Source organism: Onychostoma macrolepis, chromosome 13 (genome assembly GCF_012432095.1).
Source record: "Onychostoma macrolepis isolate SWU-2019 chromosome 13, ASM1243209v1, whole genome shotgun sequence".
NCBI lineage: Eukaryota > Metazoa > Chordata > Actinopteri > Cypriniformes > Cyprinidae > Onychostoma > Onychostoma macrolepis.
This window is the reverse complement of record NC_081167.1, coordinates 27,094,355-27,114,382: the sequence shown is the minus strand read 5'-3', so window position 1 is coordinate 27,114,382 and position 20,028 is coordinate 27,094,355. Positions and strand designations below refer to the sequence as shown.

The 20,028-nt window shown below is 34.7% G+C and overlaps 1 protein-coding gene across 8 annotated transcripts in view; it reads left to right on the top strand.

Annotated features, from left to right (window-relative positions):
• Positions 1-20,028, top strand: part of LOC131551817 (MAM domain-containing glycosylphosphatidylinositol anchor protein 1) — a 225,058-nt gene that overhangs the window by 182,899 nt on the left and 22,131 nt on the right. For 5 of the 8 annotated variants that reach the window (XR_009273829.1, XR_009273830.1, XM_058794969.1 and 2 more), the window contains one exon: positions 12,608-12,738. Coding sequence is in view for 6 of the 8 variants with exons in the window: in XM_058794969.1 (XP_058650952.1) it covers positions 12,608-12,738 (131 nt within the window). In the remaining 2 variants the exon portion in view is untranslated. Of the gene's footprint in view, positions 1-7,595; positions 7,668-12,607; positions 12,739-15,111; positions 15,243-16,705; positions 17,055-20,028 lie in introns of those variants that run through there. The other 3 variants (XM_058794970.1, XM_058794971.1, XM_058794972.1) reach the window with 3 other exon arrangements.

Genomic DNA, 20,028 nt, shown 5'->3' with positions numbered 1-20,028 from the left:
TGATTACGGCCTGTGTACACTAATCTGCTAATCATTAGTTTGTGCGTTGGCATGTGGGCGGCACTGTGGGCACAGATGCTAAACTGAAAGGGAGGCACAGCTGGCTCGACTCTCATTACATGAGACGCCCTACTGAGAGACAGACGTCCCTGTTAGCAGTCTTAATGTGTAGGACTGTGTTAGCCGCTCTACGCTGGCCGTAAATTACAACCTCATTAGCAGAATGAGAGTTTAGACTTTTATTTGCGCCACTGTGCTTGCATTAGATTTGATTACATCCCAATTAGCAATTGAAGAGATTAGCTCTGCGTTGGTTATGCCACACTAGCACTGCATTCAACAGAGCTACATCAGCACATTGACACTTTAGCCATGCTCTATTTACAGACTTCCCAGTCTTCCTTAGAAGAGTGGAATATGTGTATAACTGCAGACAACATCACAGATTTTATCACAGCATGTCTTGTTTAACATCTCTGTGTGTGTGTGTTTGGAGTATATTCAGTTATCTGGAGGCTTGTCTCTGTTTGATGGTCCTACAGAAGAGCTTTGCATTACTTGACTGGATCAATAAATCTTTACTAGTAGAGAGACAGAGACATTCGCTCTCTATATTTCTGGATGGGTTTATCTGATTAGAGGGAGGAGGCATGTATTCGTGTTATTTTTGACGGGTTGATCATTGGGTTTCTGAGTGTTGTTTTTATTTGATTTTAATTAGCATCAGAATTTCTGTGTCATGCAATTTGTCTCTCTTTTAAATGAAATGCTTCATGCATCTTACAGCTGTTGTTTCACTGTGTTTTGGGGTTTCATTTGAGGTCCTCAAATGCAATTGTAATATAAAATGCATTCAAATTTTTATAAAGGCAAGTGAAGTGTTTTTAGTCATTGTTTTTAATAAGCTATTTAGTAATAATAATACTAATAATTTCCGCTTTGTATTCTTGTTTCATCTGTTGTATTTTTTTAAATATATATTTTAGTCATTGTATCATAATAATGATTATTATGATACAATTATTTTTAGTTTTTGTTATATCTATTGCATTTTGTATTTAAATTAAGTCTTTTAGTTATTATATATCTTTAATAATAATAATAATAATAATGATAATAATAATAATCATTTCCTCTTATTTAATTTTTTGTTACGTCTATTGTATTTTTGTATTTAAATGAAGTCTCTTTAGTTATTATATTTTTAATAATAATAATAATTTCCTCTTATTTAATTTTTTGTTATGTCTATTGTATTTTTGTATTAAAAATTAAGTGTGTGTTATACTAATTGTAGTAATATTATTGAAATATAATTGTAATAATATCATTATTATTCTTGTAGTTATTACTACTATTATTATTATTATGTAGTTATAATAATAATATATGATTAATAATTTATTATTATTATTGTTATTATTTCCTCTTTTATTCTTGTTTTATCTGTTGTATTTTTGCATTAATATATTGTTAGTTATTGTATAATAATAATAATAATTTCCTCTTATTTTGTTGTATTTTTGTATTTAAATTAAGTCTGTTTAGTTATGTTTATTAATATAAGATTATTAATATTATTAATATTCTTATTTCCCTTTTATATATATATTTTTTGTCTTTATTTATTTATTTATTTATTTTACTCTGAGTAAATGGTCAGGGCTTATGATAAACAAAGTTCTATTAAGCTAATGAATAATACATTAGATTAACGTGCAGCCTTAAAAATGTGTCAGTTAAATTGTTAAATTTCGATTTGACGTTGTCTTTTTCGTGTCATTCGGCTTCCTCTACACACTGTTACACACTACACACCACACACACTACACACTAGGCGATCACTCTCTACAATTGCAGTAGTCTGTTCGATTTTTCATCAAGAGCAACACAATAGCATGTTCTATTAGGCCACAAGTTTATTAGGCTTGAAGTTCATTACAAAGGAGTTCAGCAGCCAGTGGATCCATTAGAGCAGAAGTCAATCACAGCAGAAGTCAGTCCATTAGATCCTTCACTCATTACAGCATCAGAGTGTGACACTGCTGCTGTTAGCGGATGACAGGCGCTTCACAAGGTATTTCGGCAGTCGTTGTCCTTGTTTAGTGATGCATGCACTATATATGGTACAAGATTGAATGGCTAGTTTGTTCAGACTAATTGTTGCATGTATTCATTGTCTTTCAGCTCTCAGGAATACTTGACTCTGATTGGTTAATCATGGCCTTCTGTCAAATATGTAAAGGATAATGTACAGCTAGTTGCAGTATGATTAATATAGTATTATAGTATTATTATTAATTATTGTAAATTAGTTTTTATATTTTCTGTTTTCATTTTAATGTAGGTTTTAATCATTTTGTTGTGTTTTTGTCAACTAGCTGCAGTATTTAGTGAAAGTATAACTTAAAGACTAAAAAAAAAAATCAATTGACAAATGTTTTTTAAATAATTTTAGTTAACGACAAAACAAATTTGTATTTAAACTAAATTAATTAGAAATGTTGCCTTGGTAACTAGCTGAAATGTTTAATGAAAGTATAACTTAAATATTAAAAAATATATTTTAAATATGTGAAATATTTACTGCAAGTATAAATTAAAGATAAAATAAATAAATAAAATCAGTTAACAAATGTTTTAAATTTTTAATTTTAAAAGTTATTTCAGTTAATGTAAATGTTTTAATTGGCGTTTAAAAGCTGTTGAATGCTTGAATCTGATTGGCTGACGAACGTTCTAAGGTGTGCAATTATTTTCAGGGAAACGCTCGGCGAACGTAGTTCCAGACTGCTCTTGACCGCATTACATAACCATATCACTTCGCCAAATGATTTCTGTTATTTCAAAGGTCTTAGAACAGTAAAATAACCAGAACCCACAACAACACTGGCCAAACACATACTGTACATATAGTAAATAAAAGGATAAAAATGTCAGATCATGTCCATGTTTTGCCACAAAATTACGCTTTATTATGTACGGAAAGCACATACTCTCTCTCTCCCGCTCTCTCTCCCTCACAGACCACACATACATAACAGTTACAGTTTGCACACACACTAACATACATCGTGCAAATTTTGTTAGCGCTACTCTGACGATTTTATCAGTAGTTTAACAACTTAAAAACTACATGACTCCTCACAAGCGAGGTAACAACAACAGCGCTGTTCGTGAACAAAAGGAACTAAGTTTCACTATAACTAGAGACATTGCTGCCGAACACTATTGAGAGACACACAGACTCAGAGGTAACGTTAATCTCTCTCTCTCTCTCTCTCTCTCTCTCTCTCTCTCTCTCATAACTTAGTTATTAACTGTATTAACTGCATTAGTCTGCTATCAACGGCTCAAGCCTCCGTTACTAGGTTTAAAATGACGTTTTGGAATTAGCAATGGAGGCGTTGGATGAGATGCGAAAAAAATAATCCTACTCACAATAGCGATTTAAGTAGAAAAACCGGATGAATACCTTGAGATATATCCTCTGATCGATGTCTTGAGGTGTGGCAACCATAATATAAGCAGAAAAAATGTACTTTGGTTCGTTGAATTATTAGAAAAAATAATGCACACCCGAGGTGTAACGGCCACTCTGCTCACCACCTCGGGTGTGCATTATTTTTTCTAATAATTCAACGGCCCGTCATCAATTATTCCTTACTTAACATATATAAACATATGTATATTTCAGTTATTAACTTGACTTAGGTTGCCTTGGCACCTACCTGAAATATTTAATGAAAGTATAAAGATAAAAAAAACAATAATAACAATAATACCACTAATTTTAGTTTAAACTGAAACTAAACTTAAAGGGCACCTATTATGCCCCTTTTTACAAGATGTAATATTGGCCCTGGGTGTCCCCAGAATGTGTCTCGGAATTCTCAGCCCAAAATTCCTCACAGATCATTTATTATAACAGCTGGAAAATGTCATTTTTGGGGTGTGTCAAAAAACGAGCTGATTTGGATGGAGTGTATGGCTTTAAATGTAAATGAGCTGCATATTCCCGCCCCGTCTCCAGAAGAGGGAGTTGCGTATATGTCTCTCTGCATTACATATCTACAGCAATAAACAGCCGGTATAAACAACATAACTGAGAGCAAGAGAACCGGTGTTTGGCCGTACATATGGGAACTCAAATGCACTGAAAGTGGGATGAAACAGCACAGTGTTAAAGGGCTCGCGCCATCAATGGACCGAGCTGCACGTCTGCTAGGGCTGGACGATATGGCCAAAATTGATATCACACTATATTTCTTAATTACGGTCTATACGCTATAATTCCGATATCGATATGAACACTATTAAAAAAAGCCTCATAAAAACTGCCAAGAATGCACACAACAGATGTCTGTACCTACAAACTTATGAAAAATTAATTTGCCTAGTCTATGAACTCCTCCTATAAAACTATATAATATTTTAGCGGGGTTATTTATGATATTTATTTACATAAATAAATTAATGTTCACTTTTTATTTGTATTTAGCCTTCATATAAACAAGAAATGTGAAATCACTGTCAAATAAACATCTCAGACTCACCTTATTAATATTAATATCTTTAACTTTAAACTAGGCTAACATACACTACCAGTCAAAGGTTTTTGAACAGTAAGATTTTAGTTTTTTAAAGAATTCTCTTCTGCTCACCAAGCCTGCATTTATTTGATCCAAAATACAGCAAAAACAGTAACGTTTTGAAATATTTATGATTTAAAATAACTGTTTTCTATTTGAAAATATTTTAAAATGCTAAAGTTATTCCTGTGATTTCAAAGCTGAATTTTTAGCATCATTTCTCCAGTCACATGATCCTTCAGAAATCATTCTAATATTCTGATTTGCTGCTCAAAAAACATTTATTATTATGTTGAAAACAGCAGAGTAGAATCTGATTCTCTGGCAGTAGGAGGCGCTTTGAGAGCGGTAGAACTAGCGGTTTCCCCGGTAACGGCTGTAAACTAAGCAGCTCCGCTCATGAACTCTACTTTATCAGATAAAATGAAAATGCCATAAAAACTATTCTGAAGACAGTATGTTCCCTTCAGAGATACATTCATACAAATCACCCGCTTTTTGAAACGTGCAGTGCTCACATTTATTCAACGAAGTCAAACGCCACAAATAAATCAATGTATGGGAAACACTGGTAATGTATATTGAAATATCGGAAATGTGTTTAAAAATCATATCACCGTTATTGAAAAAAATTATATCGCGATACATATTGATATTGAATTATTGTCCAACCCTAGCATCTGCGTTACAGAACGAATCTCGCACTACGAACTGCACGAACTAATCTCACAAGCGCGGCACTGATCAGTTAAAAATACTTAATGTGCACACACAAATACGGTTAAAACGCTAAGCACTATAACGATATGACATTCACAAAGGAGTCTGGAGTGATACACGTATTTAGGTCGATTTTGAGGCGCATTACCTTGAAAAATGAAAGTAATCCACAGCGTCCTCAGCAGCTCAGATGTTGGGAGAAAATTAAGACTCTTATATTCACTCTTACATGCAAACACAGAGCATTGGGATTGCTTGTGAGACATTGTTGACGTTATATCTCCAGCGCAAAAAAATTAAGGACAGGGTAACCGCTGAGGGTGGAAACTATAGCAATGCAGGGCTGTCAATCAACCGCCGTGGCCCAGCCCTCCGAAATGTGACATCACACTGCGGTGAGACTCAAAACGGCAGGCCTAGTGAGACTGACTTTGTTCAAAAAATGAGGAGTGGGTGGATTTTTATTATTGTAGGGTGGTTGTGTTCACACACTGCCAACACACATTTATGTCCAAACACCATGTAAAAATGGATTTTGCATAATAGGTGCTTTAAACTAAACTAAAATGAGAAATGCTACCTTGAAATCATTATTTCATTTATCATAAATTACTGTAAACACTTCCAAGAAAACAAACAACACAGGAAAAGCAAACTCTGTACCACACATGCTTTGAATGTGCTTTAAACTTGCCTGCCACTGCTTAGCTTTACCGCTCAACCTCCAACTTCTGCTCATTACAGAGATGAATGAGTGTTTGGATGTGTTTGACCTGTGTCAAGATTAGCCAAGGGCCTCTGATGCTGTTGTTTTCTGGCAGCACAGGGGTCCGTCTGAAGCCTTAGGCCTTTACTAGAGCCTGTCCTTACATACACAGACGTGCACGATTGTTTCTCTTAGGGTTGGTTAGCTGTTTATTTTCAAAGGTCTTCGCATAAGGGTGATTTTTAAGTGCCTGTCTCATTGTTCACAATGGTTTACGAGTCGAGTGTGTGTAATCACCTTAAAGATGCACCAGCACACAATTTGTGTTTGTTTATCAGGCAGCGAGCAGCTCTTCAGCATGATTGGGGTCATTGAAACGTGGCAGACGCTTTCAGTCTGGGCAGCGAGCTAATAGCGAGGTTCTGATACAACACGCCGTTCCTGTTAAAGGATCCTGATTTTCCTCAAATCGCTTTGATTACTGTAACATCTGTACATTAATGACACATGCTGACTCTATTAGAGTGACTTTCCCTTTCAAAAAACATCGAAAATTGTTGTGGTACAGCATGCAGTGATGTGTAGTAGTGGCATACATAGTACAGTATACTGTGGAACTGAATTATTACTTCAGATGGTGTCAAAAACACATTGTTATACCATGCTACTTTTTAGAAGTTATTAGTATTATACATTTGTGTTAGTGTTACAATGGCAGATATCTGAACTTGTACAATACAAATTTCTAGCTCAAAATTAACCATTCGTATTGCTACCAAAAAGAGTGTTTGAGCTAAAGGTAAAGTCAAAAGGTAACAATTAAACTTTTGACATTGTTGCAAGATGTTCCTCAAAAGGTCTCTTCCAGGCAAGAAAGTAAGACGTTTATCATTTGTACGTTTCTTTGCATGAACTTTTTTTCTAAATGAATCGATGTAAATGTAAATAGGAACATTAATGACATTGATGCATTCATTTCTGTAAAATTACTATAAACTATATGGATTGTGAAAAGTGATATACCAATACACTACTGTTTAAAAGTTTGTTCAAAATCTATTTTAAGTAAATGCCATCCTTAACAACTGCTTTCAACATTAATAATGATTAGAAATGTTTGTCGTGCAGCATATTAGAATAATTTCTAAAGGGTCATGTGACGCTGAAGACTGGAGTAATGAGTGCAAAAAATCAGCTTCAGAGGAATAAATTACATTTTAAAATTGGAATAGAAAACAGACATTTTAAATTGTAATATGATTTCACAATATTTTACTGCATTTTTTATCAAATAAATTCAGCCATGGTGAACATAAGAGACTTCTTTCAACGGTAATGCACACAGTTTTAATTTGTGGGTGCCATTATTTGGTCAAACAGGTGATCCCATACAAAATGCATGCCATTGGTTGAGGCAATGACACACATCAAGACATTCAAATGTTGAAAATGCCAGTGTCTTACAATACTACAAATGTATGTGATAGGAGAAAGTTCATATAGAAAGCAACATCAGCTTAAAATAAGAATTAGCTGTGTAATGTCAATTTTTGTCAATGTCAATTTTATTTCTATAGCACAACTAAACAACAGCAGTTGACCAGAGTTAGAGACACAACTGGATGATGTTCTGTCAGTAAATCCGAAAGGTAAGGAGGAGCCAAACCATTTAAAGATTTGAATTCTAAGATAAACATTTTAAAATCAACACGGTATCATACAGGCAGCCAGTGCAAAGAGCATAGCACTGGAGTAATATGGTCCCGTTTTTTAGTACATGTCAAGTCTTGCCGCCGCATTTTGTACCATCTGTAACCTGGATAAAGCTGATTGGCTAATCCCGTAATACAGTTAATTACAATAGTCTAGCCTTGATGCTAAAAATGCATTAATTATTATTTCAAAGTTATTAAAAGATAATATAGGTTTAGGAAAAAAGCAGGATTTGACCACTGAGTTTTTCTGCTCGTCAAATTTTAAACCATCATCGAAAACAAAGCCTAAGTTCTTTACCCAAGGCTTTACAGAAAGTGTTGAATTACCTTGGGTTGTTTGATGAGCCAAAAACTATGATTTCAGTTTTATTCTCATTAAAATTGAGAAAATTTAAAGATAACCAAGCTTTCACGTCAGATAGGCAAGCCCTAAATGTTTCCAACCCGTCAATATTAGGTTTTAAGGGTAAATATACTTGAGGGTCGTCCGCATAGCAGTGGAACGACAACCCATATTTCCCGAAGATAGACCCTAATGGGAGCATATATAATGAGAAAATAATGGGATCTAAAATAGATCCCTGTGGAACACCACAAGATAGAACAGCAGCCTCAGACGAATATTCCCCAATATTAACACTGAACTTCCTATTTGAAAGATACGACCTAAACCATTCAAGGGCAGCTCCTTTGATACCAACACAATGCTCCAAGCAAGCAAGTAGTATAGCATGATTTACCGTATCAAAGCATGATTTAGCCGCACTCAGATCTAGCAGCACAAGTACGGTAAAATCCCCAGAATTGGCAGGTATTAACACATCGTTTAGCACCTTTAGAAATGCAGTCTCTGTTGAATGATATTTTTTAAAACCTGACTGAAAAATCTCGAATACCTTATTTTTATCCAGAAAACTCTGCAATTGTTGCAACACTGTCTTCTCTAAAATCTTTGAAATAAAAGGCAAATTAGAAACAGGTCTAAAATTGTCCACAACATTTAAGTCTAAGTTTGGTTTCTTTAACAATGGCTGAATTATAGCATATTTTAAAGCTTCCGGTACCGTGCATGTTTCCAGACATCGATTTATTATGTTTAAAAGATATATAGGGCCTCACTGCAGCAAAAACTTGTTTCGAAAGAAATGGAGGAATGGCATCCATTGAGGAGCCTGACGGCTTTAATTGACCCGCTTTACAAGCTGTAGAGATAGAAGGATCAAAAGATCTTATTCACAAAAAATCACTGATCTTATTCACAAAAAAATGTCAGAAAATCATCACATAGAGTCTTTGATACAGCAGAATACTCATAAACACATGGATTGATATCAGTGTTAAAAACAGTAAAAAGAGTTCTTGGTCTATGGTAATTTTTAGTAATAAGTTTGGTAAAATAACTTGATCTTGCTGCTCTTAAAGCCTTTTGGTATTTTAACAATGAATCCCTCAATATTTCAAAATAGACCTGGAGCTTATCTTTCTTCCATCTACACTCTGCTCTTCTGCAAGACTTCCTCAGGGAGCGTATGTTATCATCAATTCATGGGTCAACTCTTGGTTTAGGTTTTAAGGCCTTTACAGGAGCTACTGTGTTCTACATTCACACATGTAGAATTAAACTCAGACAAAAGCTCCTCTTAATTCATACTTGTTTGCATCCATAGCTTGCATAGTATCACAGAAAGCTGATGAAAAAACTATATTAGTAGCAGAGTTAATTAATCGTGATTTACGGACCTGCTTTTTGAGTTGCAAAATGTTTGATGACATAGGAATAGAAAACATAACACATTTATGACACTATTTCCAGATCATAAAGATAAATTCCATATGATAACACAAGATCAAGAGTATGACCACCCTGATGGGTAGGAACATTGATGATGACAAGGCAATGGCAATCAACAAGACAATCAATAGTGGACTATTCAGTTCAAGTGTAAACAGTTGCAGCTCAAAAACTTCTGTTATCATTTTGTACTATTTGGCGATGAGAAAATTTGTCCTTAAAAATAGAGAGTAATCCGCCGCCTCTGCCAGTGAAGCGAGGCAAATTTAAAAACAAACAGCTTGAGGGTAAAAGTTCTGAAAGAGGGCTTGAATCAGTAAGCCAGGTTTCCGTAATAAATAAGCAGTCCAACTCGTGCGAGGCAAAACGGTCATTTATAATAAAAGTCTTATTTACCACCGATCTCGAGTTGAGTAGACCCATCCTTAGCCAAAGCAGATTGTCCGTCAGCTCCTCCGACTGCCGCACCTGAAGAAAAGTGCGAAGATGGCTGAAGCACACTCCTTGATTCGGGAAGAGCCATAAACACCAGAGGTCACCGTGGCTGGGACCAGGGGAGCACTCCACTCATATGATAGATCCAGGGAACGCCAGCGAACAGAATAGTTGCCGACCGAACATCTCTCCCAAAGTCCCAAAGGCCACACACCAGACTGCAGAGCCAGGTAGGACTTTAGCCTAACGGCACAGCCACCCCGTTTTCCGCGTTTCTTCCTCTGTCTCTTCACGGAGATAGTAAGGTATCGACGACAGGAAAGGTGGAGGTGGATAGTATGAGCCATTTGAGTCAGCCCAGCAAATTGCTCGAACTGGTCTGCAGTCTTAAAATAGTTGACCTGTCATAGACCAATATCGTGCACTGCGTTATTTTAAAAATAAAACGATCTTAAACAAACAAAACAGACACTAGTTTCCGAGACCGACGGCATGCCATGAACACCGGTGCCATCTTGGTTTTCAAAGAGGTTTTTTCTCTGTAAGGCTCTATACTGGAGTTATTTATGTGTCTGGATTGATGTATTGGTGGTCAGTATGTGCTGATATTGTTCAGACAGCTTTAGCTGAGTTTATTAGAATGTGTTTTGTACTTCGAGCAAGCCATTTTGTCACAGTACCATCTGTTTGCTTTGTTAATGTTGCTGTGTGCTGTTGTGTTATTCATTTATATCTGCTGGTCCTGAATAAGTAAAGATGTGAAACATGGTTAGTTGGCTGGACTCGTCTGCTTTTATCTTCTATGTGTGTATGTGATGAGCAGCGTGTAGACTCTGTGGTGAAAGTTTTGAAACATTAGTGATTTTATATATATATATATATATATATATGTATATATATGTGTGTGTGTGTGTGTGTGTGTATGTGTGTGTGTATATATATATATATATATATATATATATATATATATATATATATATATATATATATATATATATATATATATATATATATATATATATATATATATGTGTATATATATATATATGTGTCTGTGTGTGTTATTTTTCAGAGCCAATGTTTCATTTGAGGCGCTACAAAAGTTTGTTCGTTCTCTCTCTCTCTCTCTCTCTCTCTCTCTCTCTCTGTTCCAAAGTGCAACTGAATTATATATTGGTTTCCCTTAAGCACAAAGTCAGAGTAATAATTTAATGCATGAGTCATAAAGGTGCCACTTGGCCTCACTGCGTTCCATCATCTGAGTGTGTGTGTGTGTGTTTGTGCTCAGTGTCTGTGACAGATTTCAATGCTGACGTTCATAATAAGCAGTGTGTGTAAGATGCATCTGCTTTGTTGTCTACTGAGAGCTGTGTTTTTGGAGCTGATCTATCACTTGTCAGTCTCAGACGACAGACCCACAGACCGTCTGATGAATATAGATCAATTTATCAAGATATCACATCTTGATTTTCCAGACAAGCAGTTTTAGCAGAGCTGCACTTTTAATGATCTGATTAACATTTTGTAATTATGAATGTTAAACAAAGTTATTATAAAATTATTCCTGTGGTGTATAGTAGAGGAGCGTGCAGGTAAAACAATGGACAAATGACCAAATGAGTTTCAGCATTATTCAACGTTTTAACTTTTCAAACATGTAACAGGTTTTTGAATACATATTCTCAAATGTTTAATGCAAAACTTCCAAAGCCTGTAAATAAAAGTAAAAGTACCTTTCAGCAGCAGAATGTTTAAATACTCGTTTTAAGTATTATTTGACATATAACAAACCTTTTTTTAGTACATTCCAAATAAATCACGTATTTTACAGTACACTGAAAAAACCTTGGTGCAGGATTTACTTTTATACTCAGAAATTGTTTGTAAATTTCATAAATAATTACAAAGAAATAGCAAGTAACACATTGAATTGAATATGGAATTTTAAAGTATGAAGAAATAGCATTTTCTTGAAAAACATGCCCCAATAATCTGTAAAATGTAATCTGTAAATAATCTGAAACTTTGAAAAATCAATTTACCAGTGTTCTGTGGTGGTGAGACTTGGTTGCATTAGATCAATGGTTATGTATTTGACCTTATATTTGTCACAGTAGTAAAGTCGGGCTTTGTGCAATCCCTCAGAGAAATGCAAATCTACTCGCACCAGCGGCGGGTCAAAGGGGTCTTATTAGAGAAGAAGCAATGATCTGTCATAATTGATCAAATCCTGAGTTTGCCCTAATTCACTGATCCTGATGGACCTTGATCTCCAGTAATTGTTTGAATCCCACACACTTATATTTTTCGGAGGTGGTAAAAGAACATGCAATTGCTGGCACTCATTTTTTGTTTGTAAGAAAGAATTTCATCTATCGCATATAAAAATTGCATATCAGATTCACAAGGTCCAGTCTGATCTACTGTTTTCTGTGCTGTTGTGATTTTTAAGTACATGTGTAGATTGAGGCTTTGTTTGATTTGAGAAATGTTATGCATCTTTCATTTGTCATCATAAAGGTATATTATGCTTATATTCACATTTTTATGGCCAGACTAGACAGCAAAGTGGACCGATAGTCAAAAGTCTACAGCCAAGGTGAAAGTGTCACTGTTCCTCTGACCTCTGTTTTCTGTGTGCCTGCAGGTACACTCAATGTTCTGATGAGGGTGAAGAGCATCGCTACTGTAGATTCTGCCATCTGGACTCTTTCTGGACACCAGGGGCCCGAATGGAGGAAGGCAAATGCTGAGATCTATCCGAGCGGACCCTTCCAGGTGTGTGCATGAGAGTTTGTATGCAAATGTGTTTTCTTCTGGTGTGTGTGTGTGTGTGTATGTGTGTTTATTCACATGTGGCACGTTTGAACAGGCTGCAGGGCTGGGGGATAAATCAAATATTTCTGACATATGCATGATGCTTTTGCTAGCCAGCTATAAAATAAGCATTATTGTTATTTGGATATCAGGATTCCTCTCATTGTGTCATTAGTTTTGCAATGTTTCCTGTCTCATGATTGACAAGTATGAAAGTGTTAAGGAAAACATTTTAATAACGGCTCTTGAGTAGAAAAAAAAAAATAGAGCTGGGTAAAGAGTTTTTAAGTTTGATTCAGTTCATTGAATCAGTTCAAACAGTCCATTTAATGAATTGATTTCAAATTGATTCAGTGATTTCTTTGCATCACGAGCAGCAGTTCAGACCTTTAGAGTGGATTCATTTGATTCAGTTCTGTGAATCAATTCAAACCTCTGATTCATTGATAACTTAGTGTAGTTTCAATGTCACATTTTTCATGTATAAATAAAAATATATATTTTTCTTTTAAAGGGGTGGTTGATTGCAATTTCACTTTTTTAACGTTAGTTAGTGTGTAATGTTGCTGTTTGAGCATAAGTGATGTTTTATTAACAAATTTCGGGAGGAGCTCGCACAGATAATTAACACAGCCAATTCATCATCAGTAATTACACCACCTATCCAATCAGCACGAGAGAGAACCCCTATAAATAATCAAGCAGTCCGGGCTAAATGCCGAGCTCGGAGCCCTCCACCTGGACAGCACGCCAAATACGCATAATCTTTACTCAGTTTATTATAGGTAAGAGTGAACTCGTGAAACAATATCTGCAAAGTTGCAGCGCTGAAATTTCAATGCAAACAGTGATATCGTCTTTTAAAATTCTGGAAGTTTAATGCCTACAAAAACGGCTGGTAAGGGACTACAACGAACTACTTCCCGGGTCTGATACGTCACTGACCCAGATAAACCCCGCCCTCGGGAACATGTAACGAAGGGGGCGAGGCCATGCTGTGCTGCTTTAGAGAAGAGGAAGAGAAAACTAGGGGTGCACAAACAAATCTATTCATATATGAATCGCGACTCCGTCTTCTAACGATTCTAATGGTTCACAAGTTTCAAAATTAATGTTCTAAAACTGCCGTTCTTAATACTGTTCCTCGCGTCGCCCTGCTCTGCATCTCTCTCTCTCTCTCTCTCATTCAGATCGTCAGATCAGCTCCAACAAACTGTTCCAATTATACATTTTCACATAGCAATGAGAAGCGTTATACATGGACGCGTGTGTGGTTGCCGTACTGTATTAAAGCTTTAATCAGAATAAAACCGTATATTAAAAGCTAACATAAGCAGTAGCATAATAGCAGCGTATCTAAAAGTATGAGACAACAAACAAACAAACATACCATTAAGAGCCGTGCTTGCACAGGTTCTGCGTGATCCTCTTCACTAATATCCTCTGCGTCTCAATCGGGCTCAAACTGATGAGCAATATAGACGACGCCTTTGTTTACAATACAACCGGAGCACATGCCACTGAGCTGAGGGGCGGGACGTTTAGACGCACGCTCGGCGGTTTAGTGAATCACAACACACTGAGCCAGCTAACCAATCAGAGCCCAGCACGTATTTCTGAGGGAGGGGCTTCATAAAAACAGGAAATAATCGAGGCGTTTGTCAGAGAAGGGACAGAGCAGTGTGGAATAAAGGTAAATTATATGAAAAATAATGCGTTTTTAAAAAAACGAAGCATGAACACATGTTAGACTGCACCCCATAAACACAATCAAGCCTAGAGAAAAAAAAACAATAAACCATCCCTTTAACACTTGCTGTTATAAGGTTCCATTTGGTAACAGTAGTTAACTACAAAAGCATTTATTAATCTTAATTTGAATATTTATTAATACATTATTAAAATAAAAATAAAAATATTAATATTATTTAATGGACCTGAGCTAATATGGACAGCTGTATTTTATTAACTAACATGAACAAATATTAATAAATACTGTAACAGTGTATTGCTCATTGTTATTAAATATTAGTTAATGTACTGTGTTAAGTAATGTTAACTAATGGGACCTTATTGTAAAGTTTTACCATTATTCCTTTTGTTTATTAAGTGAAAAACAATATGGAGTATTTTAATCAGATTTTTACTATATTTTATAATTTCAACATTTTGAATCTGATACAGTGGCACTTTAGTTGAAATGATGTTTTATTTTTAATCCAATTAGAGTAATTGCATTGATATTTATAGTTGTGTTTTTTTTAGCTATTTTGTGCAGTCCTAGTTGGCAGGTGTGCTATGTCTGTACGTGTGTGTGTGTGTGTGTGTGGTTAGAGGGTCTGTGATTGAGGAAGCGCTGAGTCGTGCTCTACCGCTCTCCTCTGGACCTGTGTTTCTGCTGAGCTGAGCTCTCAGCACAACAGCTGCAAAGACCAGGAGACGTTTTACTGCTCATCACAGAGGAGAAAAGATGCTGGAGAGAGAAAATGACAAATTGAAAGAGCTTGAAGAGCAGGGCTGAAAAAGAGGAGATTTATACAGTGAAGAGAACTGCGAGAGAAGGGCAGAAAAAGATGAACACCACATGCAATAGGGATGGAAATGAAGACAGATAATTCAGAGGAAAAAAAGAGAGAGTTTACAGGTAAATGGGACACACTTAAGTCTGGGCTCATTGGTCCTGGTCCTGTCAGATTATTTTACCCTCCTTCTTTGGACAACTACTGCTTAAAGACAGCAAGAAATTGCATTTGACTTTCATAATGGGACAACTTTCCAGGTGAAACTGAATATTCAGTGGGAAACAATGTAGGACAGGGCTGTTTTTTTGTCCTTTGGGATTTGATTGGATCAGGAAATATAGGCTGTTTTATTATTTATTAATATTGCATGGCCTCACCCATGTGGATTACAGCAGAAAAAAAGGTTGTTGCATCGGTGGACAACATCATTACGTTTTGGTGAAGATTAGGAAAACATTTAGAGCAATATGAACTGATGAATCATGCACAGTAAGAGTAGGAACAAGTCAGCATGAAATCAAAATAACCTTGTAACTATTTATTTTCTTATTTTACATTTCCATTCTTATTGTGCCCCAGTGTTATTTTAGCATTATCACTACTATTATTAGTATTGTACTATTATATTTTGTATTATTTTCAATCAGCTTTTATTTTTAGATATTCATTTTATGTATTTTTTGTTTTTATTTTATTTTATTTTTTGTTGTTTATGTCATTTATATTTTTTAATTGTATATAGTTTTTAGTTATTTTAGTACATCAGTTTAAATGAGAAATGCTGCCTTGGTAACTAGCTTTTGTTATGTTTTATTTATATTATTTTTAGATTTTATTTTACATGACTTTTCTTTTTTTTTTGCTGAACCCACAAATCCACCATTCTGGTACGTAATTCCTACATCATCTCATTGAATACTGTTTCTGTTTCAGATAAGTGAATAGGGTCAACAGAATAAGTAAATAGGGTGAATTCAGATTTTATATTGGCCAAATCTGTTCTCACCTCTCACTTTTCACTTGCCATCTAGAGTGGGAAAAACTGGTATTTTTACTTCTTTTCCTCACAGTTAATTTTTGGAAAAAAAACTGTTGTTAGCTTCTCTCCTCTCTCTGTGCTGTCTCTTTCATTTCACTCAGTAATGCCACGTATTTGACACTTGAAGACGTAAATAGATCCTCACCTCTCATCCAGGCCCCAGTTGGCCTCCATCAATCGATGCTAAAGACCAATCCAGGCGTTCCTGGACAGTAGGACTTGACAAGTCCGGCAGACAGCCGTGTTTCTGCGCTGTCTGTTTGTTTGCTCTGTTCTCATCTCCTCTTTGTTCTTCTATTGACTCTTGCCGTGTGAAATGAGTGACTGTGGAGGCTTGCCGAGATAAATTTGCATCATTTTCCCACAGAATCTCCGAGAAAAAGGAAGTACGTCTTTGCATCGTTGCATGAGGCATCTCACCCATCGCTAAGCCTGATGGATCAAGCAGAATCACTACAGCGTTACTTTATCCCAAAGCTTTACTCGACTGTGTGAATCCATTACATGGGCAGCATGTTTGAGGTTAAACTGTGCGGGATTGATAGTTGGGGTTTTTACAGCGATCTAACAGACCTCACAGATTAGCTTGGGAGTTGAAAACTGGATCTTAATTAATATGTGTACATTCAGTTCCATTGTATTCGGAATTATTTTCTTGTATAACTGTAACATTACAAATTTCACATTTAATTTCCATATAGACACACATTGGTGTCCTGAACAATGATAAATTGGAGTTTATTTTACAACAACAAACAAACTCTATGTACATATATAATGTCATTGATATCGTTGTTATAATTTTTCTTTTTTTTCTTTTTTGATTAATGAAACTGATTCTAATTAAGAACCAGTTGATTAAAATATTTATAAAAATGTAGAATCTAAAAACCATTTTTGAATTGTTTATATATACACTACTGTTCAAAGTTTGTGATAATGTTTTTTTTTTTTTCTCTTATGCTCATTAAGGATGCATTTATTTGACAGTAAGAAAAGTAATATTGTGAAATAACATTACAATTTAAAATAATGGTTTTCTATTTTAACATACTTTAAAATATAAAACATACTTTTTCCTGTGGTAGCAAAGCTGACTTTTCATCATTCTAATTATATTATAATATGCTGATTTATTATCAATGTTGGAAACAGTTGTAATGCTTAGTATTTTTTTTTTGAACCTACGAGATTTTTTCAGGATTCTTTGATTGTTTTTTTTTTTTAAAGAAATTAATACTTTTATTCAACAAAGAATAGAAGCCCATTTCCGCAATTGAATAAAAAAATAAAAAAGGTAATTGTGACTTTTATATCACAATTTTTTGAATTGTGTGACACAAACTTGCAATTTTGACTTTTTTCTCAGAATTCTGAGACATAAACTCACAATTGCGAGTTATAAATTCAGAACTGAGATAACGGTGAGATATAATTCTGAGAAATAATGTCAGAGTTGCGTGATATAAACTTGCAATTGTGAGTTATAAAGTCAGAATTGTGAAATAAAAAGTTGCAATTACATTTTACATTTTTTTTTTTTATTCAGTGGTGGAAACGGGCTTCCATAGCAATGATTTGTTAAAGTGATAAAAAGTTAAAAAGTGAAAAAGACTTATATTGTTACAAAATATTTCTGTTTTGAATAAATGCTGTTCCTTTAAACTTTTTAATCATATTTGTTCCATATTTTATATATTCCATATATTGCATTACGATTCATATAAATTGGAATATGATTCTGTAATTCTTATTGAACATTTCTAGTTCTCTGTCTTACATAAAGGCAAAGAAATGTTGTAACATCTACGTGCAAACAATTTTCAATATAAAAAGCACTTAATGCAACCAAAAAAAAAAAAAAGATTAAGTATTTCTTTCGATTTTTTTGATGTCTTCTCATTGATCAGCATCCTCATATGCTCAATGTACAGTGACGGTTATGTGGCCGACAGGCTGGATGTTGGCTGCTGAGAGAAGATTCAAAGGACTTTACACATGGGATCGCTTTTTACCACTTGTTACTTTTTCATGCCACTTTATAGAAGATAAAAGACACCGTAATCTTTAACGGCTGGGGAACGCACAGTCCGTTTAAAGCCTGGAAGATTACTGCCATGGCCAAATTGAACGTGATTGAAAGAAAAGCTCCAATGAATATTATTATCATTACCCAGTGGTGTATAAAGTACCTGAAAGCCATACTCAAGTAAAAGTACAGATACCTTACCAGAAAATGACTTTGGTAGAAGTTGAAGACACTGTTTAGAATATTACTTGAGTAAAAGTCTTAAAGTATGTGATATTTATTGTACTTAAGTACGAAAAGTATTTTTTCAATCTTAAACGTACTTACACTGTAAAAAGTGATAAGTTGACTTAACTTAAAAAAAATTGAGGAAACCTGTTGCCTTAAAATTTTTAAGTAAATGATAATTAAAAATTCACTTAACTTTTTTTTTTTTTTAATTATTATTTACTTAATAATTCTAAGGCAACGGGTTTCCTCAATTTTTTTTTTTAAGTAAAGTCAACTTTTTACAGTGTAAGTATTGAAAGTAAGAGTACAAGTACTGGTAAATGCAAAATGGAAAAGAAGCAAATAAATAAATATATATTAAAAAAAAGTTCATACACAGCTTGAGTAGCAAGATTGTGTTCAGTTTTAACGCTTTCTTCCATTTTGTATTTTTGGGTATGAATAAGAAGCACTTCACTTGGTAGGCTACTTAGTGTCTTTCATTCCAACATAAGAAAACATTTCTGGAATCTGCATCTGAAATAGCATTTAGATGTATTTACACAGTTTATGTATCTCAGAGGGGACATGGATGCATTTAAACTGCAGTTACAGATGCATAAATAGGCCTAATGTTTTGTTTTTAACATAAAACGTTGAATACTTATATTTGAAATGTTTAGACATGAAAAAAAATAAATAGTCGAAATGTGAAATGAAAACCGCCTGTAGGTGACAGCTAGTGACTGTTAATGAGTGAGTGATTTAGATTCAACTGATTCATTCAAACGGCTGATTCATTCAGAAACAAAGCATTTAACTGTGTTAATGAGTGAATCACTGAATCATTTATTCAACCGATTCGTTCAAAAAGCTGATTCATTCAATGAGTAAACACCGTCCATTGTTCAGAGGCGCAAAACAGTGCTGTGATCTTTGGTTGGAACTATTTTCGCTGGCAAAATTGAGCAAAAACAAGCAATATTATGTCTAAAATGTAAGTCACTTATTGCTCTAGGCTACTGAACTTGTATAAAATTATTGTTAAATGTGTTATCATGCTTATATCTGCAGAAAAATGGTACTCTTTGTGTGTGATAGATTAAGTTAACTATATTAAATTATATAAATATAAAAATAAGCATTTTTGCCGTCTACAATTTAGAATGCGTGCGTGCACTCTCTGTGTGTGATTTGGTGATATAGCCTACTTACGTACTTATGATAATGTCAGATCGCACATCATTACTTACAACCATGCCATTTTTCCCGGACACGTCCTGGTTAGGATCTCTCTCTCTCTCTCTCTCTCTCTCTCTCTCTCTATATATATATATATATATGTATATAGGGTTTATAGGAACCGATGTCATACACCGAACGGTCTGCACATGCAAACAATGCCAAATCCTATAGATATTTTAGGCAATATATATACAATATATATATAC